This window comes from Oncorhynchus masou, chromosome 29, assembly GCF_036934945.1.
Source record: "Oncorhynchus masou masou isolate Uvic2021 chromosome 29, UVic_Omas_1.1, whole genome shotgun sequence".
Taxonomy (NCBI): Eukaryota; Metazoa; Chordata; class Actinopteri; order Salmoniformes; family Salmonidae; genus Oncorhynchus; species Oncorhynchus masou.
Genome location: NC_088240.1, coordinates 100,140,996 through 100,156,868, shown reverse-complemented (window position 1 = coordinate 100,156,868; position 15,873 = coordinate 100,140,996). Strand labels below are relative to the sequence as shown.

The 15,873-nt window shown below is 43.2% G+C and overlaps 1 protein-coding gene across 6 annotated transcripts in view; it reads left to right on the top strand.

Moving 5' to 3' along the window:
* Positions 1–15,873, top strand: part of ncalda (neurocalcin delta a) — a 173,828-nt gene that overhangs the window by 156,211 nt on the left and 1,744 nt on the right. For all 6 annotated transcript variants that reach the window (XM_064947001.1, XM_064946999.1, XM_064946996.1 and 3 more), the window contains 2 exons: positions 4,374–4,479; positions 10,413–10,538. In XM_064947001.1, coding sequence (XP_064803073.1) covers positions 4,374–4,479; positions 10,413–10,510 — 204 coding nt within the window. In that variant the 3' untranslated portion in view covers positions 10,511–10,538. The remainder of the gene's footprint in view (positions 1–4,373; positions 4,480–10,412; positions 10,539–15,873) is intronic.

The window sequence follows — 15,873 nt, the reverse complement described above, 5'->3', positions numbered from 1 at the left end:
GACCGTGTTGCAGAGCCGTAGTCTGGACCATATTCCTCTAATAGAACCTTCCAGACCATATTCCTCCAATAGAACATTCCAGACCATATTCCTCCAATAGAACATTCCAGACCATATTCCTCCAATAGAACCTTCCAGACCATATTCCTCCAATAGAACCTTCCAGACCATATTCCTCCAATAGAACCTTCCAGACCATATTCCTCCAATAGAACCTTCCAGACCATATTCCTCCAATAGAACCTTCCAGACCATATTCCTCCAATAGAACCTTCCAGACCATATTCCTCCAATAGAACCTTCCAGACCATATTCCTCCAATAGAACCTTCCAGACCATATTCCTCCAATAGAACCTTCCGGACCATATTCCTCCAATAGAACCTTCCAGACCATATTCCTCCAATAGCACCTTCCAGACCGTGTTGCAGAGCCGTAGTCTGGACCATATTCCTCCAATAGAACCTTCCAGACCATATTCCTCCAATAGAACCTTCCAGAACATATTCCTCCAATAGAACCTTCCAGAACATATTCCTCCAATAGAACCTTCCAGACCATATTCCTCCAATAGAACCTTCCAGACCATATTCTTCCAATAGAACCTTCCAGACCATATTCCTCCAATAGAACCTTCCAGACCATATTCCTCCAATAGAACCTTCCGGACCATATTCCTCCAATAGAACCTTCCGGACCATATTCCTCCAATAGCACCTTCCAGACCGTGTTGCAGAGCCGTAGTCTGGACCATATTCCTCTAATAGAACCTTCCAGACCATATTCCTCCAATAGAACATTCCAGACCATATTCCTCCAATAGAACATTCCAGACCATATTCCTCCAATAGAACCTTCCAGACCATATTCCTCCAATAGAACCTTCCAGACCATATTCCTCCAATAGAACCTTCCAGACCATATTCCTCCAATAGAACCTTCCAGACCATATTCCTCCAATAGAACCTTCCAGACCATATTCCTCCAATAGAACCTTCCAGACCATATTCCTCCAATAGAACCTTCCAGACCATATTCCTCCAATAGAACCTTCCAGACCATATTCCTCCAATAGAACCTTCCAGACCATATTCCTCCAATAGAACCTTCCAGACCATATTCCTCCAATAGAACCTTCCAGACCATATTCCTCCAATAGAACCTTCCAGACCATATTCCTCCAATAGAACCTTCCAGACCATATTCCTCCAATAGAACCTTCCGGACCATATTCCTCCAATAGAACCTTCCAGACCATATTCCTCCAATAGCACCTTCCAGACCGTGTTGCAGAGCCGTAGTCTGGACCATATTCCTCTAATAGAACCTTCCAGACCATATTCCTCCAATAGAACCTTCCAGACCATATTCCTCCAATAGAACATTCCAGACCATATTCCTCCAATAGAACATTCCAGACCATATTCCTCCAATAGAACCTTCCAGACCATATTCCTCCAATAGAACCTTCCAGACCATATTCCTCCAATAGAACCTTCCAGACCATATTCCTCCAATAGAACCTTCCAGACCATATTCCTCCAATAGAACCTTCCAGACCATATTCCTCTAATAGAACCTTCCAGACCATATTCCTCTAATAGAACCTTCCAGACCGTGCTGCAAAGTGGAACATTTAGCGAGAGATTCATTGTTATTTGTAGACATCTGTACTGAACAAAAATATAATCGCTCCACTTTTTTTGAAACATTTCTGGGATATTTTATTTCAGCTCATGAGACATGGGACCAACATTTTACATGTTGTGTTTATATTGTTGTTCAGGGTATAAGATGGTGTCTGTGTGTTTAATTATCCAGGATATCTATAAGATGGTGTCTGTGTGTTTATTCTCCAGGATATCTATAAGATGGTGTCTGTGTGTTTATTCTCCAGGATATCTCTAAGATGGTGTCTGTGTGTTTATTCTCCAGGATGTCTGTGTGTTTATTCTCCAGGATATCTATAAAATGGAGTCTGTGTGTTTATTCTCCAGGATATCTATAAAATGGTGTCTGTGTGTTTAATTCTCCAGGATATCTATAAGATGGAGTCTGTGTGTTTATTCTCCAGGATATCTATAAGATGGTGTCTGTGTGTTTATTCTCCAGGATATCTCTAAGATGGTGTCTGTGTGTTTATTCTCCAGGATGTCTGTGTGTTTATTCTCCAGGATATCTATAAAATGGAGTCTGTGTGTTTATTCTCCAGGATATCTATAAAATGGTGTCTGTGTGTTTAATTCTCCAGGCGATCTATAAGATGGAGTCTGTGTGTTTATTCTCCAGGATATCTCTAAGATGGTGTCTGTGTGTTTATTCTCCAGGATATCTATAAGATGGTGTCTGTGTGTTTATTCTCCAGGATGTCTGTGTGTTTAATTCTCCAGGATATCTATAAGATGGTGTCTGTGTGTTTATTCTCCAGGATGTCTGTGTGTTTATTCTCCAGGATATCTATAAGATGGTGTCTGTGTGTTTATTCTCCAGGCGATCTATAAGATGGTGTCTGTGTGTTTATTCTCCAGGATGTCTGTGTGTTTAATTCTCCAGGATATCTATAAGATGGTGTCTGTGTGTTTATTCTCCAGGATATCTATAAGATGGAGTCTGTGTGTTTAATTATCCAGGATATCTATAAGATGGTGTCTGTGTGTTTAATTCTCCAGGATATCTATAAGATGGTGTCTGTGTGTTTATTCTCCAGGATGTCTGTGTGTTTAATTCTCCAGGATATCTATAAGATGGAGTCTGTGTGTTTAATTATCCAGGATATCTATAAGATGGTGTCTGTGTGTTTAATTCTCCAGGATATCTATAAGATGGTGTCTGTGTGTTTATTCTCCAGGATGTCTGTGTGTTTATTCTCCAGGATATCTATAAGATGGAGTCTGTGTGTTTATTCTCCAGGATGTCTGTGTGTTTAATTCTCCAGGATATCTATAAGATGGAGTCTGTGTGTTTATTCTCCAGGATGTCTGTGTGTTTAATTCTCCAGGATATCTATAAGATGGTGTCTGTGTGTTTATTCTCCAGGATGTCTGTGTGTTTATTCTCCAGGATATCTATAAGATGGTGTCTGTGTGTTTATTCTCCAGGATATCTGTGTGTTTATTCTCCAGGATATCTATAAGATGGAGTCTGTGTGTTTATTCTCCAGGATATCTGTGTGTTTAATTCTCCAGGATATCTATAAGATGGTGTCTGTGTGTTTATTCTCCAGGATATCTGTGTGTTTATTCTCCAGGATATCTATAAGATGGAGTCTGTGTGTTTATTCTCCAGGATATCTGTGTGTTTATTCTCCAGGATATCTATAAGATGGAGTCTGTGTGTTTATTCTCCAGGATATCTGTGTGTTTATTCTCCAGGATATCTATAAGATGGAGTCTGTGTGTTTATTCTCCAGGATATCTGTGTGTTTAATTCTCCAGGATATCTATAAGATGGTGTCTGTGTGTTTATTCTCCAGGATATCTATAAGATGGTGTCTGTGTGTTTATTCTCCAGGATATCTATAAGATGGTGTCTGTGTGTTTATTCTCCAGGATATCTATAAGATGGTGTCTGTGTGTTTAATTCTCCAGGATATCTATAAGATGGAGTCTGTGTGTTTATTCTCCAGGATATCTATAAGATGATGTCTGTGTGTTTAATTCTCCAGGATATCTATAAGATGGTGTCTGTGTGTTTAATTCTCCAGGATATCTATAAGATGGAGTCTGTGTGTTTATTCTCCAGGATGTCTGTGTGTTTTAATTCTCCAGGATATCTATAAGATGGTGTCTGTGTGTTTATTCTCCAGGATGTCTGTGTGTTTATTCTCCAGGATATCTATAAGATGGTGTCTGTGTGTTTATTCTCCAGGATGTCTGTGTGTTTAATTATCCAGGATATCTATAAGATGGTGTCTGTGTGTTTAATTCTCCAGGATATCTATAAGATGGTGTCTGTGTGTTTAATTCTCCAGGATGTCTGTGTGTTTATTCTCCAGGATATCTATAAGATGGTGTCTGTGTGTTTATTCTCCAGGATATCTATAAGATGGTGTCTGTGTGTTTAATTCTCCAGGATATCTATAAGATGGTGTCTGTGTGTTTATTCTCCAGGATGTCTGTGTGTTTAATTCTCCAGGATATCTATAAGATGGTGTCTGTGTGTTTATTCTCCAGGATGTCTGTGTGTTTATTCTCCAGGATATCTATAAGATGGTGTCTGTGTGTTTAATTCTCCAGGCGATCTATAAGATGGTGTCTGTGTGTTTAATTCTCCAGGCGATCTATAAGATGGTGTCTGTGTGTTTATTCTCCAGGATGTCTGTGTGTTTATTCTCCAGGATATCTATAAGATGGTGTCTGTGTGTTTATTCTCCAGGCGATCTATAAGATGGTGTCGTCAGTGATGAAGATGCCAGAAGACGAGTCTACTCCAGAGAAGAGAACAGAGAAGATCTTCAGACAGATGGACACCAACAGAGACGGTAGGTCTCATCTCATCCACACATTACAGCCCACAGTGGCAGCCGATAGAGGGAGTGTACTGGTATAGGGTATACCGTGTTAGTATACTGGTATAGGGTGTACTGGTATAGGGTATACCGTGTTAGTGTACTGGTATAGGGTATACCGTGTTAGTGTAGTGGTATAGGGTATACCGTGTTAGTGTAGTGGTATAGGGTATACCGTGTTAGTGTACTGGTATAGGGTATACCGTGTTAGTGTAGTGGTATAGGGTATACCGTGTTAGTGTACTGGTATAGGGTATACCGTGTTAGTGTAGTGGTATAGGGTATACCGTGTTAGTGTACTGGTATAGGGTATACCGTGTTAGTGTAGTGGTATAGGGTATACCGTGTTAGTGTACTGGTATAGGGTATACCGTGTTAGTGTACTGGTATAGGGTATACCGTGTTAGTGTAGTGGTATAGGGTATACCGTGTTAGTGTACTGGTATAGGGTATACCGTGTTAGTGTACTGGTATAGGGTATACCGTGTTAGTGTACTGGTATAGGGTATACCGTGTTAGTGTACTGGTATAGGGTATACCGTGTTAGTGTAGTGGTATAGGGTATACCGTGTTAGTGTACTGGTATAGGGTATACCGTGTTAGTGTAGTGGTATAGGGTATACCGTGTTAGTGTAGTGGTATAGGGTATACCGTGTTAGTGTAGTGGTATAGGGTATACCGTGTTAGTGTACTGGTATAGGGTATACCGTGTTAGTGTACTGGTATAGGGTATACCGTGTTAGTGTTCTGGTATACCATGTTAGTGTACTGGTATAGGGTATAGCATGTTAGTGTACTGGTATACCATGTTAGTGTACTGGTATAGGGTATACCGTGTTAGTGTACTGGTATAGGGTATACCGTGTTAGTGTACTGGTATACCATGTTAGTGTACTGGTATAGGGTATACCGTGTTAGTGTACTGGTATACCATGTTAGTGTATTGGTATAGGGTATACCGTGTTAGTGTATTGGTATAGGGTATACCGTGTTAGTGTACTGGTATAGGGTATACCGTGTTAGTGTACTGGTATAGGGTATACCGTGTTAGTGTACTGGTATAGGGTATAGGGTATACCGTGTTAGTGTACTGGTATAGGGTATACCGTGTTAGTGTACTGGTATAGGGTATACCGTGTTAGTGTACTGGTATAGGGTATACCGTGTTAGTGTACTGGTATAGGGTATACCGTGTTAGTGTACTGGTATAGGGTATACCGTGTTAGTGTACTGGTATAGGGTATACCGTGTTAGTGTACTGGTATAGGGTATACCGTGTTAGTGTACTGGTATAGGGTATACCGTGTTAGTGTACTGGTATAGGGTATACCGTGTTAGTGTACTGGTATAGGGTATACCGTGTTAGTGTACTGGTATAGGGTATACCGTGTTAGTGTACTGGTATAGGGTATACCGTGTTAGTGTACTGGTATAGGGTATACCGTGTTAGTGTACTGGTATAGGGTATACCATGTTAGTGTACTGGTATAGGGTATACCGTGTTAGTGTAATGGTATAGGGTATAGGGTATACCATGTTAGTGTACTGGTATACCATGTTAGTGTACTGGTATAGGGTATACCGTGTTAGTGTAGTGGTATAGGGTATACCGTGTTAGTGTACTGGTATAGGGTATACCGTGTTAGTGTACTGGTATAGGGTATACCGTGTTAGTGTACTGGTATAGGGTATACCGTGTTAGTGTACTGGTATAGGGTATACCGTGTTAGTGTACTGGTATAGGGTATACCGTGTTAGTGTACTGGTATGGGGTATACCGTGTTAGTGTACTGGTATAGGGTATACCGTGTTAGTTTACTGGTATAGGGTATACCGTGTTAGTGTACTGGTATAGGGTATACCGTGTTAGTGTACTGGTATAGGGTATACCGTGTTAGTGTACTGGTATAGGGTATACCGTGTTAGTGTACTGGTATAGGGTATACCGTGTTAGTGTACTGGTATACCATGTTAGTGTACTGGTATAGGGTATACCGTGTTAGTGTACTGGTATACCATGTTAGTGTACTGGTATAGGGTATACCGTGTTAGTGTACTGGTATAGGGTATACCGTGTTAGTGTACTGGTATAGGGTATACCATGTTAGTGTACTGGTATAGGGTATACCGTGTTAGTGTACTGGTATAGGGTATACCGTGTTAGTGTACTGGTATACCATGTTAGTGTACTGGTATAGGGTATACCGTGTTAGTGTACTGGTATAGGGTATACCATGTTAGTGTACTGGTATAGGGTATACCATGTTAGTGTAGTGGTATAGGGTATACCGTGTTAGTGTACTGGTATAGGGTTTACCGTGTTAGTGTATTGGTATAGGGTATAGGGTATACCGTGTTAGTGTACTGGTATAGGGTATACCGTGTTAGTGTACTGGTATAGGGTATACCGTGTTAGTGTACTGGTATAGGGTATACCGTGTTAGTGTATTGGTATAGGGTATAGGGTATACCGTGTTAGTGTACTGGTATAGGGTATAGGGTATACCGTGTTAGTGTACTGGTATAGGGTATACCCTGTTAGTGTACTGGTATAGGGTATACCGTGTTAGTGTATTGGTATAGGGTATACCGTGTTAGTGTACTGGTATAGGGTATACCGTGTTAGTGTACTGGTATAGGGTATACCGTGTTAGTGTACTGGTATAGGGTATACCGTGTTAGTGTACTGGTATAGGGTGTACTGGTATAGGGTGTACTGGTATAGGGTATACCGTGTTAGTGTACTGGTATAGGGTATACCGTGTTAGTGTACTGGTATAGGGTATACCGTGTTAGTTTACTGGTATAGGGTATACCGTGTTAGTGTACTGGTATAGGGTATACCGTGTTAGTGTACTGGTATAGGGTATACCGTGTTAGTGTACTGGTATAGGGTATACCGTGTTAGTGTATTGGTATAGGGTATACCGTGTTAGTGTACTGGTATAGGGTATACCGTGTTAGTGTACTGGTATAGGGTATACCGTGTTAGTGTACTGGTATAGGGTGTACTGGTATAGGGTATACCGTGTTAGTGTACTGGTATAGGGTATACCGTGTTAGTGTACTGGTATAGGGTATACCGTGTTAGTGTACTGGTATAGGGTATACCGTGTTAGTGTACTGGTATAGGGTATACCGTGTTAGTGTAATGGTGTAGGGTATACCGTGTTAGTGTACTGGTATAGGGTATACCATGTTAGTGTACTGGTATAGGGTTTACCGTGTTAGTGTATTGGTATAGGGTATAGGGTATACCGTGTTAGTGTACTGGTATAGGGTATACCGTGTTAGTGTACTGGTATAGGGTATACCGTGTTAGTGTACTGGTATAGGGTGTACTGGTATAGGGTATACCGTGTTAGTGTACTGGTATAGGGTATACCGTGTTAGTGTACTGGTATAGGGTATACCGTGTTAGTGTACTGGTATAGGGTATACCGTGTTAGTGTACTGGTATAGGGTATACCGTGTTAGTGTAATGGTGTAGGGTATACCGTGTTAGTGTACTGGTATAGGGTATACCATGTTAGTGTACTGGTATAGGGTTTACCGTGTTAGTGTATTGGTATAGGGTATAGGGTATACCGTGTTAGTGTACTGGTATAGGGTATACCGTGTTAGTGTACTGGTATAGGGTATACCGTGTTAGTGTACTGGTATAGGGTATACCGTGTTAGTGTATTGGTATAGGGTATAGGGTATACCGTGTTAGTGTACTGGTATAGGGTATACCGTGTTAGTGTACTGGTATAGGGTATACCGTGTTAGTGTACTGGTATAGGGTATACCCTGTTAGTGTACTGGTATAGGGTATACCGTGTTTGTGTATTGGTATAGGGTATACCGTGTTAGTGTACTGGTATAGGGTATACCGTGTTAGTGTACTGGTATAGGGTATACCGTGTTAGTGTACTGGTATAGGGTATACCGTGTTAGTGTACTGGTATAGGGTGTACTGGTATAGGGTGTATTGGTATAGGGTATACCGTGTTAGTGTACTGGTATAGGGTATACCGTGTTAGTGTACTGGTATAGGGTATACCGTGTTAGTGTACTGGTATAGGGTATACCGTGTTAGTGTATTGGTATAGGGTATACCGTGTTAGTGTACTGGTATAGGGTATACCGTGTTAGTGTACTGGTATAGGGTGTACTGGTATAGGGTATACCGTGTTAGTGTACTGGTATAGGGTATACCGTGTTAGTCTTTACATCCGGTAACTACTAGCTAGCTATGGTTGTATAACTTTACCACCTGTTAATAATCCCACATCTGACTACTAGGGTTACCACCTGTAATAATCCCACATCTGACTTCTAGGGTTACCACCTGTAATAATCCCACATCTGACTACTAGGGTTACCACCTGTAATAATCCCACCTGTAATAATCCCACATCTGACTACTAGGGTTACCACCTGTAATAATCCCACATCTGACTTCTAGGGTTACCACCTGTAATAATCCCACATCTGACTACTAGGGTTACCACCTGTAATAATCCCACATCTGACTACTAGGGTTACCACCTGTAATAATCCCACATCTGACTTCTAGGGTTACCACCTGTAATAATCCCACATCTGACTACTAGGGTTACCACCTGTAATAATCCCACATCTGACTTCTAGGGTTACCACCTGTAATAATCCCACATCTGACTTCTAGGGTTACCACCTGTAATAATCCCACATCCGACTACTAGGGTTACCACCTGTAATAATCCCACATCTGACTACTAGGGTTACCACCTGTAATAATCCCACATCTGACTTCTAGGGTTACCACCTGTAATAATCCCACATCTGATTTCTAGGGTTACCACCTGTAATAATCCCACATCTGACTACTAGGGTTACCACCTGTAATAATCCCACCTGTAATAATCCCACATCTGACTACTAGGGTTACCACCTGTAATAATCCCACATCTGACTACTAGGGTTACCACCTGTAATAATCCCACATCTGACTACTAGGGTTACCACCTGTAATAATCCCACCTGTAATAATCCCACATCTGACTACTAGGGTTACCACCTGTTCATAATCCCACATCTGACTTCTAGGGCTACCACCTGTTCATAATCCCACATCTGATATACATTTACATTTAAGTCATTTAGCAGACTTCTAGGGCTACCACCTGTAATAATCCCACATCTGATTTCTAGGGTTACCACCTGTAATAATCCCACCTGTAATAATCCCACATCTGACTTCTAGGGTTACCACCTGTAATAATCCCACATCTGACTTCTAGGGTTACCACCTGTTAATAATCCCACATCTGACTTCTAGGGTTACCACCTGTAATAATCCCACATCTGACTACTAGGGTTACCACCTGTAATAATCCCACATCTGACTTCTAGGGTTACCACCTGTAATAATCCCACCTGTAATAATCCCACATCTGACTACTAGGGTTACCACCTGTAATAATCCCACATCTGACTTCTAGGGTTACCACCTGTTAATAATCCCACCTGTTAATAATCCCACATCTGACTACTAGGGTTACCACCTGTAATAATCCCACCTGTTAATAATCCCACATCTGACTTCTAGGGTTACCACCTGTAATAATCCCACATCTGACTTCTAGGGTTACCACCTGTAATAATCCCACATCTGACTACTAGGGTTACCACCTGTTAATAATCCCACATCTGACTTCTAGGGTTACCACCTGTAATAATCCCACATCTGACTACTATGACTACCACCAGTTGGGGACCTACTTACTCAATGGTTTTCAGTTTGTTGTCCAAACGTCGGGGTTTCTATTTGATAATGATATACACTCATATGTCTAGTGTTTGTCCAGGTAAACTGTCTCTGGAAGAGTTCATTAAAGGTTAATCTAATCTGGCTGTCTCCTGTTGTTGTGTTTGTCCAGGTAAACTGTCTCTGGAAGAGTTCATTAAAGGGGCTAAAAGTGACCCCTCCATCGTGCGTCTGTTGCAGTGTGACCCCAGCAGCGCTGGGCAGTTCTAAACCGCCCTACCTTGGGGGTCAAGACAATGTAAGGCTACACTCTATTCATTTAGGTTTCCTGTTTGTTTCATTCCTGTCTATGTCTCACCCCTACTGTTACATCCAGCACCCTCCACTAACCAGTCTGTTACATCCACTAACCAGTCTGTTACCTCCACTAACCTCCACTAACCAGTCTGTTACATCCACTAACCTCCACTAACCAGTCTGTTACATCCAGCACCCTCCACTAACCAGTCTGTTACCTCCACTAACCAGTCTGTTACATCCACCAACCTCCACTAACCAGTCTGTTACCTCCACTAACCAGTCTGTTACATCCACCAACCTCCACTAACCAGTCTGTTACATCCACTAACCTCCACTAACCAGTCTGTTACATCCAGCACCCTCCACTAACCAGTCTGTTACGTCCACTAACCTCCACTAACCAGTCTGTTACCTCCACTAACCAGTCTGTTACATCCACCAACCTCCATTAACCAGTCTGTTACGTCCACTAACCTCCACTAACCAGTCTGTTACCTCCACTAACCAGTCTGTTACGTCCACTAACCAGTCTGATACATCCACCAACCTCCACTAACCAGTCTGTTACCTCCACTAACCAGTCTGTTACATCCACTAACCTCCACTAACCAGTCTGTTACATCCACTAACCAGTCTGTTACATCCACTAACCAGTCTGTTACATCCACTAACCAGTCTGTTACATCCACTAACCAGTCTGTTACCTCCACTAACCAGTCTGTTACCTCCACTAACCAGTCTGTTACATCCACTAACCTCCACTAACCAGTCTGTTACATCCACTAACCTCCACTAACCAGTCTGTTACATCCACTAACCTCCACTAACCAGTCTGTTACATTCACTAACCTCCACTAACCAGTCTGTTACATCCACTAACCTCCACTAACCAGTCTGTTATATCCACTAACCAGTCTGTTACGTCCACTAACCAGTCTGTTACCTCCACTAACCAGTCTGTTACATCCACTAACCTCCACTAACCAGTCTGTTACATCCACTAACCTCCACTAACCAGTCTGTTACATTCACTAACCTCCACTAACCAGTCTGTTACATCCACTAACCTCCACTAACCAGTCTGTTACATCCACTAACCAGTGTTACATCCACCAACCTCCACTAACCAGTCTGTTACCTCCACTAACCAGTCTGTTACCTCCACTAACCAGTCTGTTACCTCCACTAACCAGTCTGTTATATCCACCAACCTCCACTAACCAGTCTGTTACATCCACTAACCTCCACTAACCAGTCTGTTACCTCCACTAACCAGTCTGTTACGTCAACCAACCTCCACTAACCAGTCTGTTACATCCACTAACCTCCACTAACCAGTCTGTTACATCCACTAACCTCCACTAACCAGTCTGTTACATCCACTAACCAGTCTGTTACATCCACTAACCTCCACTAACCAGTCTGTTACATCCACTAACCTCCACTAACCAGTCTGTTACATCCACTAACCTCCACTAACCAGTCTGTTACATCCACTAACCTCCACTAACCAGTCTGTTACGTCCACTAACCTCCACTAACCAGTCTGTTACCTCCACTAACCAGTCTGTTACATCCACTAACCTCCACTAACCAGTCTGTTACATCCACTAACCTCCACTAACCAGTCTGTTACATCCACTAACCAGTCTGTTACATCCAACAACCTCCACTAACCAGTCTGTTACATCCACCAACCAGTCTGTTACATCCACTAACCTCCACTAACCAGTCTGTTACGTCCACTAACCTCCACTAACCAGTCTGTTACGTCCACTAACCAGTCTTTTACGTCCACTAACCAGTCTGTTACATCCACTAACCTCCACTAACCAGTCTGTTACATCCACTAACCTCCACTAACCAGTCTGTTATGTCAACCAACCTCCACTAACCAGTCTGTTACATCCACTAACCTCCACTAACCAGTCTGTTACATCCACTAACCAGTCTGTTACATCCACCAACCTCCACTAACCAGTCTGTTACATCCACTAACCTCCACTAACCAGTCTGTTATGTCAACCAACCTCCACTAACCAGTCTGTTACATCCACTAACCTCCACTAACCAGTCTGTTACCTCCACTAACCAGTCTGTTACATCCACTAACCTCCACTAACCAGTCTGTTACGTCAACCAACCTCCACTAACCAGTCTGTTACCTCCACTAACCTCCACTAACCAGTCTGTTACATCCACTAACCAGTCAGTTACCTCCACTAACCAGTCTGTTACGTCCACTAACCTCCACTAACCAGTCTGTTACCTCCACTAACCAGTCTGTTACATCCACTAACCAGTCTGTTACATCCACTAACCAGTCTGTTACATCCACTAACCAGTCTGTTACATCCACTAACCAGTCTGTTACATCCACTAACCAGTCTGTTACATCCACTAACCAGTCTGTTACATCCACTAACCAGTCTGTTACATCCACCAACCTCCACTAACCAGTCTGTTACCTCCACTAACCAGTCTGTTACATCCACTAACCAGTCTGTTACATCCACTAACCAGTCTGTTACATCCACCAACCTCCACTAACCAGTCTGTTACCTCCACTAACCAGTCTGTTACATCCACTAACCAGTCTGTTACCTCCACTAACCAGTCTGTTACATCCACTAACCAGTCTGTTACCTCCACTAACCAGTCTGTTACATCCACTAACCAGTCTGTTGCATCCACTAACCTCCACTAACCAGCCTGTTACATCCACTAACCTCCACTAACCAGTCTGTTACGTCCACTAACCAGTCTGTTACATCCACCAACCTCCACTAACCAGCCTGTTACATCCACTAACCTCCACTAACCAGTCTGTTACATCCACTAACCTCCACTAACCAGTCTGTTACGTCCACTAACCAGTCTGTTACATCCACCAACCTCCACTAACCAGCCTGTTACATCCACTAACCTCCACTAACCAGTCTGTTACGTCCACTAACCAGTCTGTTACATCCACCAACCTTCACTAACCAGTCTGTTACCTCCACTAACCAGTCTGTTACGTCCACCAACCTCCACTAACCAGTCTGTTACATCCACTAACCTCCACTAACCAGTCTGTTACATCCACTAACCAGTCTGTTACATCCACTAACCTCCACTAACCAGTCTGTTACATCCACTAACCAGTCTGTTACATCCACCAACCTCCACTAACCAGTCTGTTACGTCCACTAACCTCCACTAACCAGTCTATTACATCCACCAACCTCCACTAACCAGTCTGTTACATCCACCAACCTCCACTAACCAGTCTGTTACCTCCACTAACCAGTCTGTTACGTCCACTAACCTCCACTAACCAGCCTGTTACATCCAGCACCCTCCACTAACCAGTCTGTTACATCCACTAACCTCCACTAACCAGTCTGTTACCTCCACTAACCAGTCTATTACATCCACCAACCTCCACTAACCAGTCTGTTACATCCACCAACCTCCACTAACCAGTCTGTTACATCCACCAACCTCCACTAACCAGTCTGTTACCTCCACTAACCAGTCTGTTACGTCCACTAACCTCCACTAACCAGTCTGTTACCTCCACTAACCAGACTGTTACCTCCACTAACCAGTCTATTACATCCACCAACCTCCACTAACCAGTCTATTACATCCACCAACCTCCACTAACCAGTCTATTACATCCACCAACCTCCACTAACCAGTCTGTTACATCCACCAACCTCCACTAACCAGTCTGTTACCTCCACTAACCAGTCTGTTACGTCCACTAACCTCCACTAACCAGTCTGTTACCTCCACTAACCAGTCTGTTACCTCCACTAACCAGTCTATTACATCCACCAACCTCCACTAACCAGTCTGTTACATCCACCAACCTCCACTAACCAGTCTGTTACCTCCACCAACCTCCACTAACCAGTCTGTTACCTCCACCAACCTCCACTAACCAGTCTGTTACGTCCACTAACCTCCACTAACCAGCCTGTTACATCCACTAACCTCCACTAACCAGTCTGTTACATCCACTAACCTCCACTAACCAGTCTGTTACCTCCACTAACCAGTCTGTTACGTCCACCAACCTCCACTAACCAGTCTGTTACATCCACTAACCAGTCTGTTACATCCACTAACCAGTCTGTTACCTCCACTAACCAGTCTGTTACCTCCACTAACCTCCACTAACCAGTCTGATACATCCACCAACCTCCACTAACCAGTCTGTTACATCCACTAACCTCCACTAACCAGTCTGTTACATCCACTAACCTCCACTAACCAGTCTGTTACCTCCACTAACCAGTCTGTTACGTCCACTAACCAGTCTGTTACATCCACCAACCTCCATTAACCAGCCTGTTACATCCAGCACCCTCCACTAACCAGTCTGTTACATCCACTAACCAGTCTGTTACATCCACCAACCTCCACTAACCAGTCTGTTTCCTCCACCAACCTCCACTAACCAGTCTGTTACCTCCACTAACCAGTCTGTTACGTCCACTAACCAGTCTGTTACGTCCACTAACCAGTCTGTTACCTCCACTAACCAGTCTGTTACCTCCACTAACCAGTCTGTTACGTCCACTAACCTCCACTAACCAGCCTGTTACATCCAGCACCCTCCACTAACCAGTCTGTTACCTCCACTAACCAGTCTGTTACCTCCACTAACCTCCGCTAACCAGTCTGTTACATCCACCAACCTCCACTAACCAGTCTGTTACCTCCACCAACCTCCACTAACCAGTCTGTTACCTCCACTAACCAGTCTGTTACCTCCACTAACCTTCACTAACCAGTCTGTTACATCCACCAACCTCCGCTAACCAGTCTGTTACATCCACTAACCTCCACTAACCAGTCTGTTACCTCCACTAACCAGTCTGTTACATCCACTAACCTCCACTAACCAGTCTGTTACCTCCACTAACCTCCGCTAACCAGTCTGTTACATCCACCAACCTCCACTAACCAGTCTGTTACCTCCACCAACCTCTACTAACCAGTCTGTTACCTCCACTAACCAGTCTGTTACCTCCACTAACCTCCACTAACCAGTCTGTTACATCCACCAACCTCCGCTAACCAGTCTGTTACATCCACTAACCTCCACTAACCAGTCTGTTACCTCCACTAACCAGTCTGTTACGTCCACTAACCTCCACTAACCAGCCTGTTACATCCAGCACCCTCCACTAACCAGTCTGTTACCTCCACTAACCAGTCTGTTACGCCCACCAACCAGTCTGTTACATCCACCAACCTCCACTAACCAGTCTATTACATCCACCAACCTCCACTAACCAGTCTGTTACATCCACTAACCTCCACTAACCAGTCTGTTA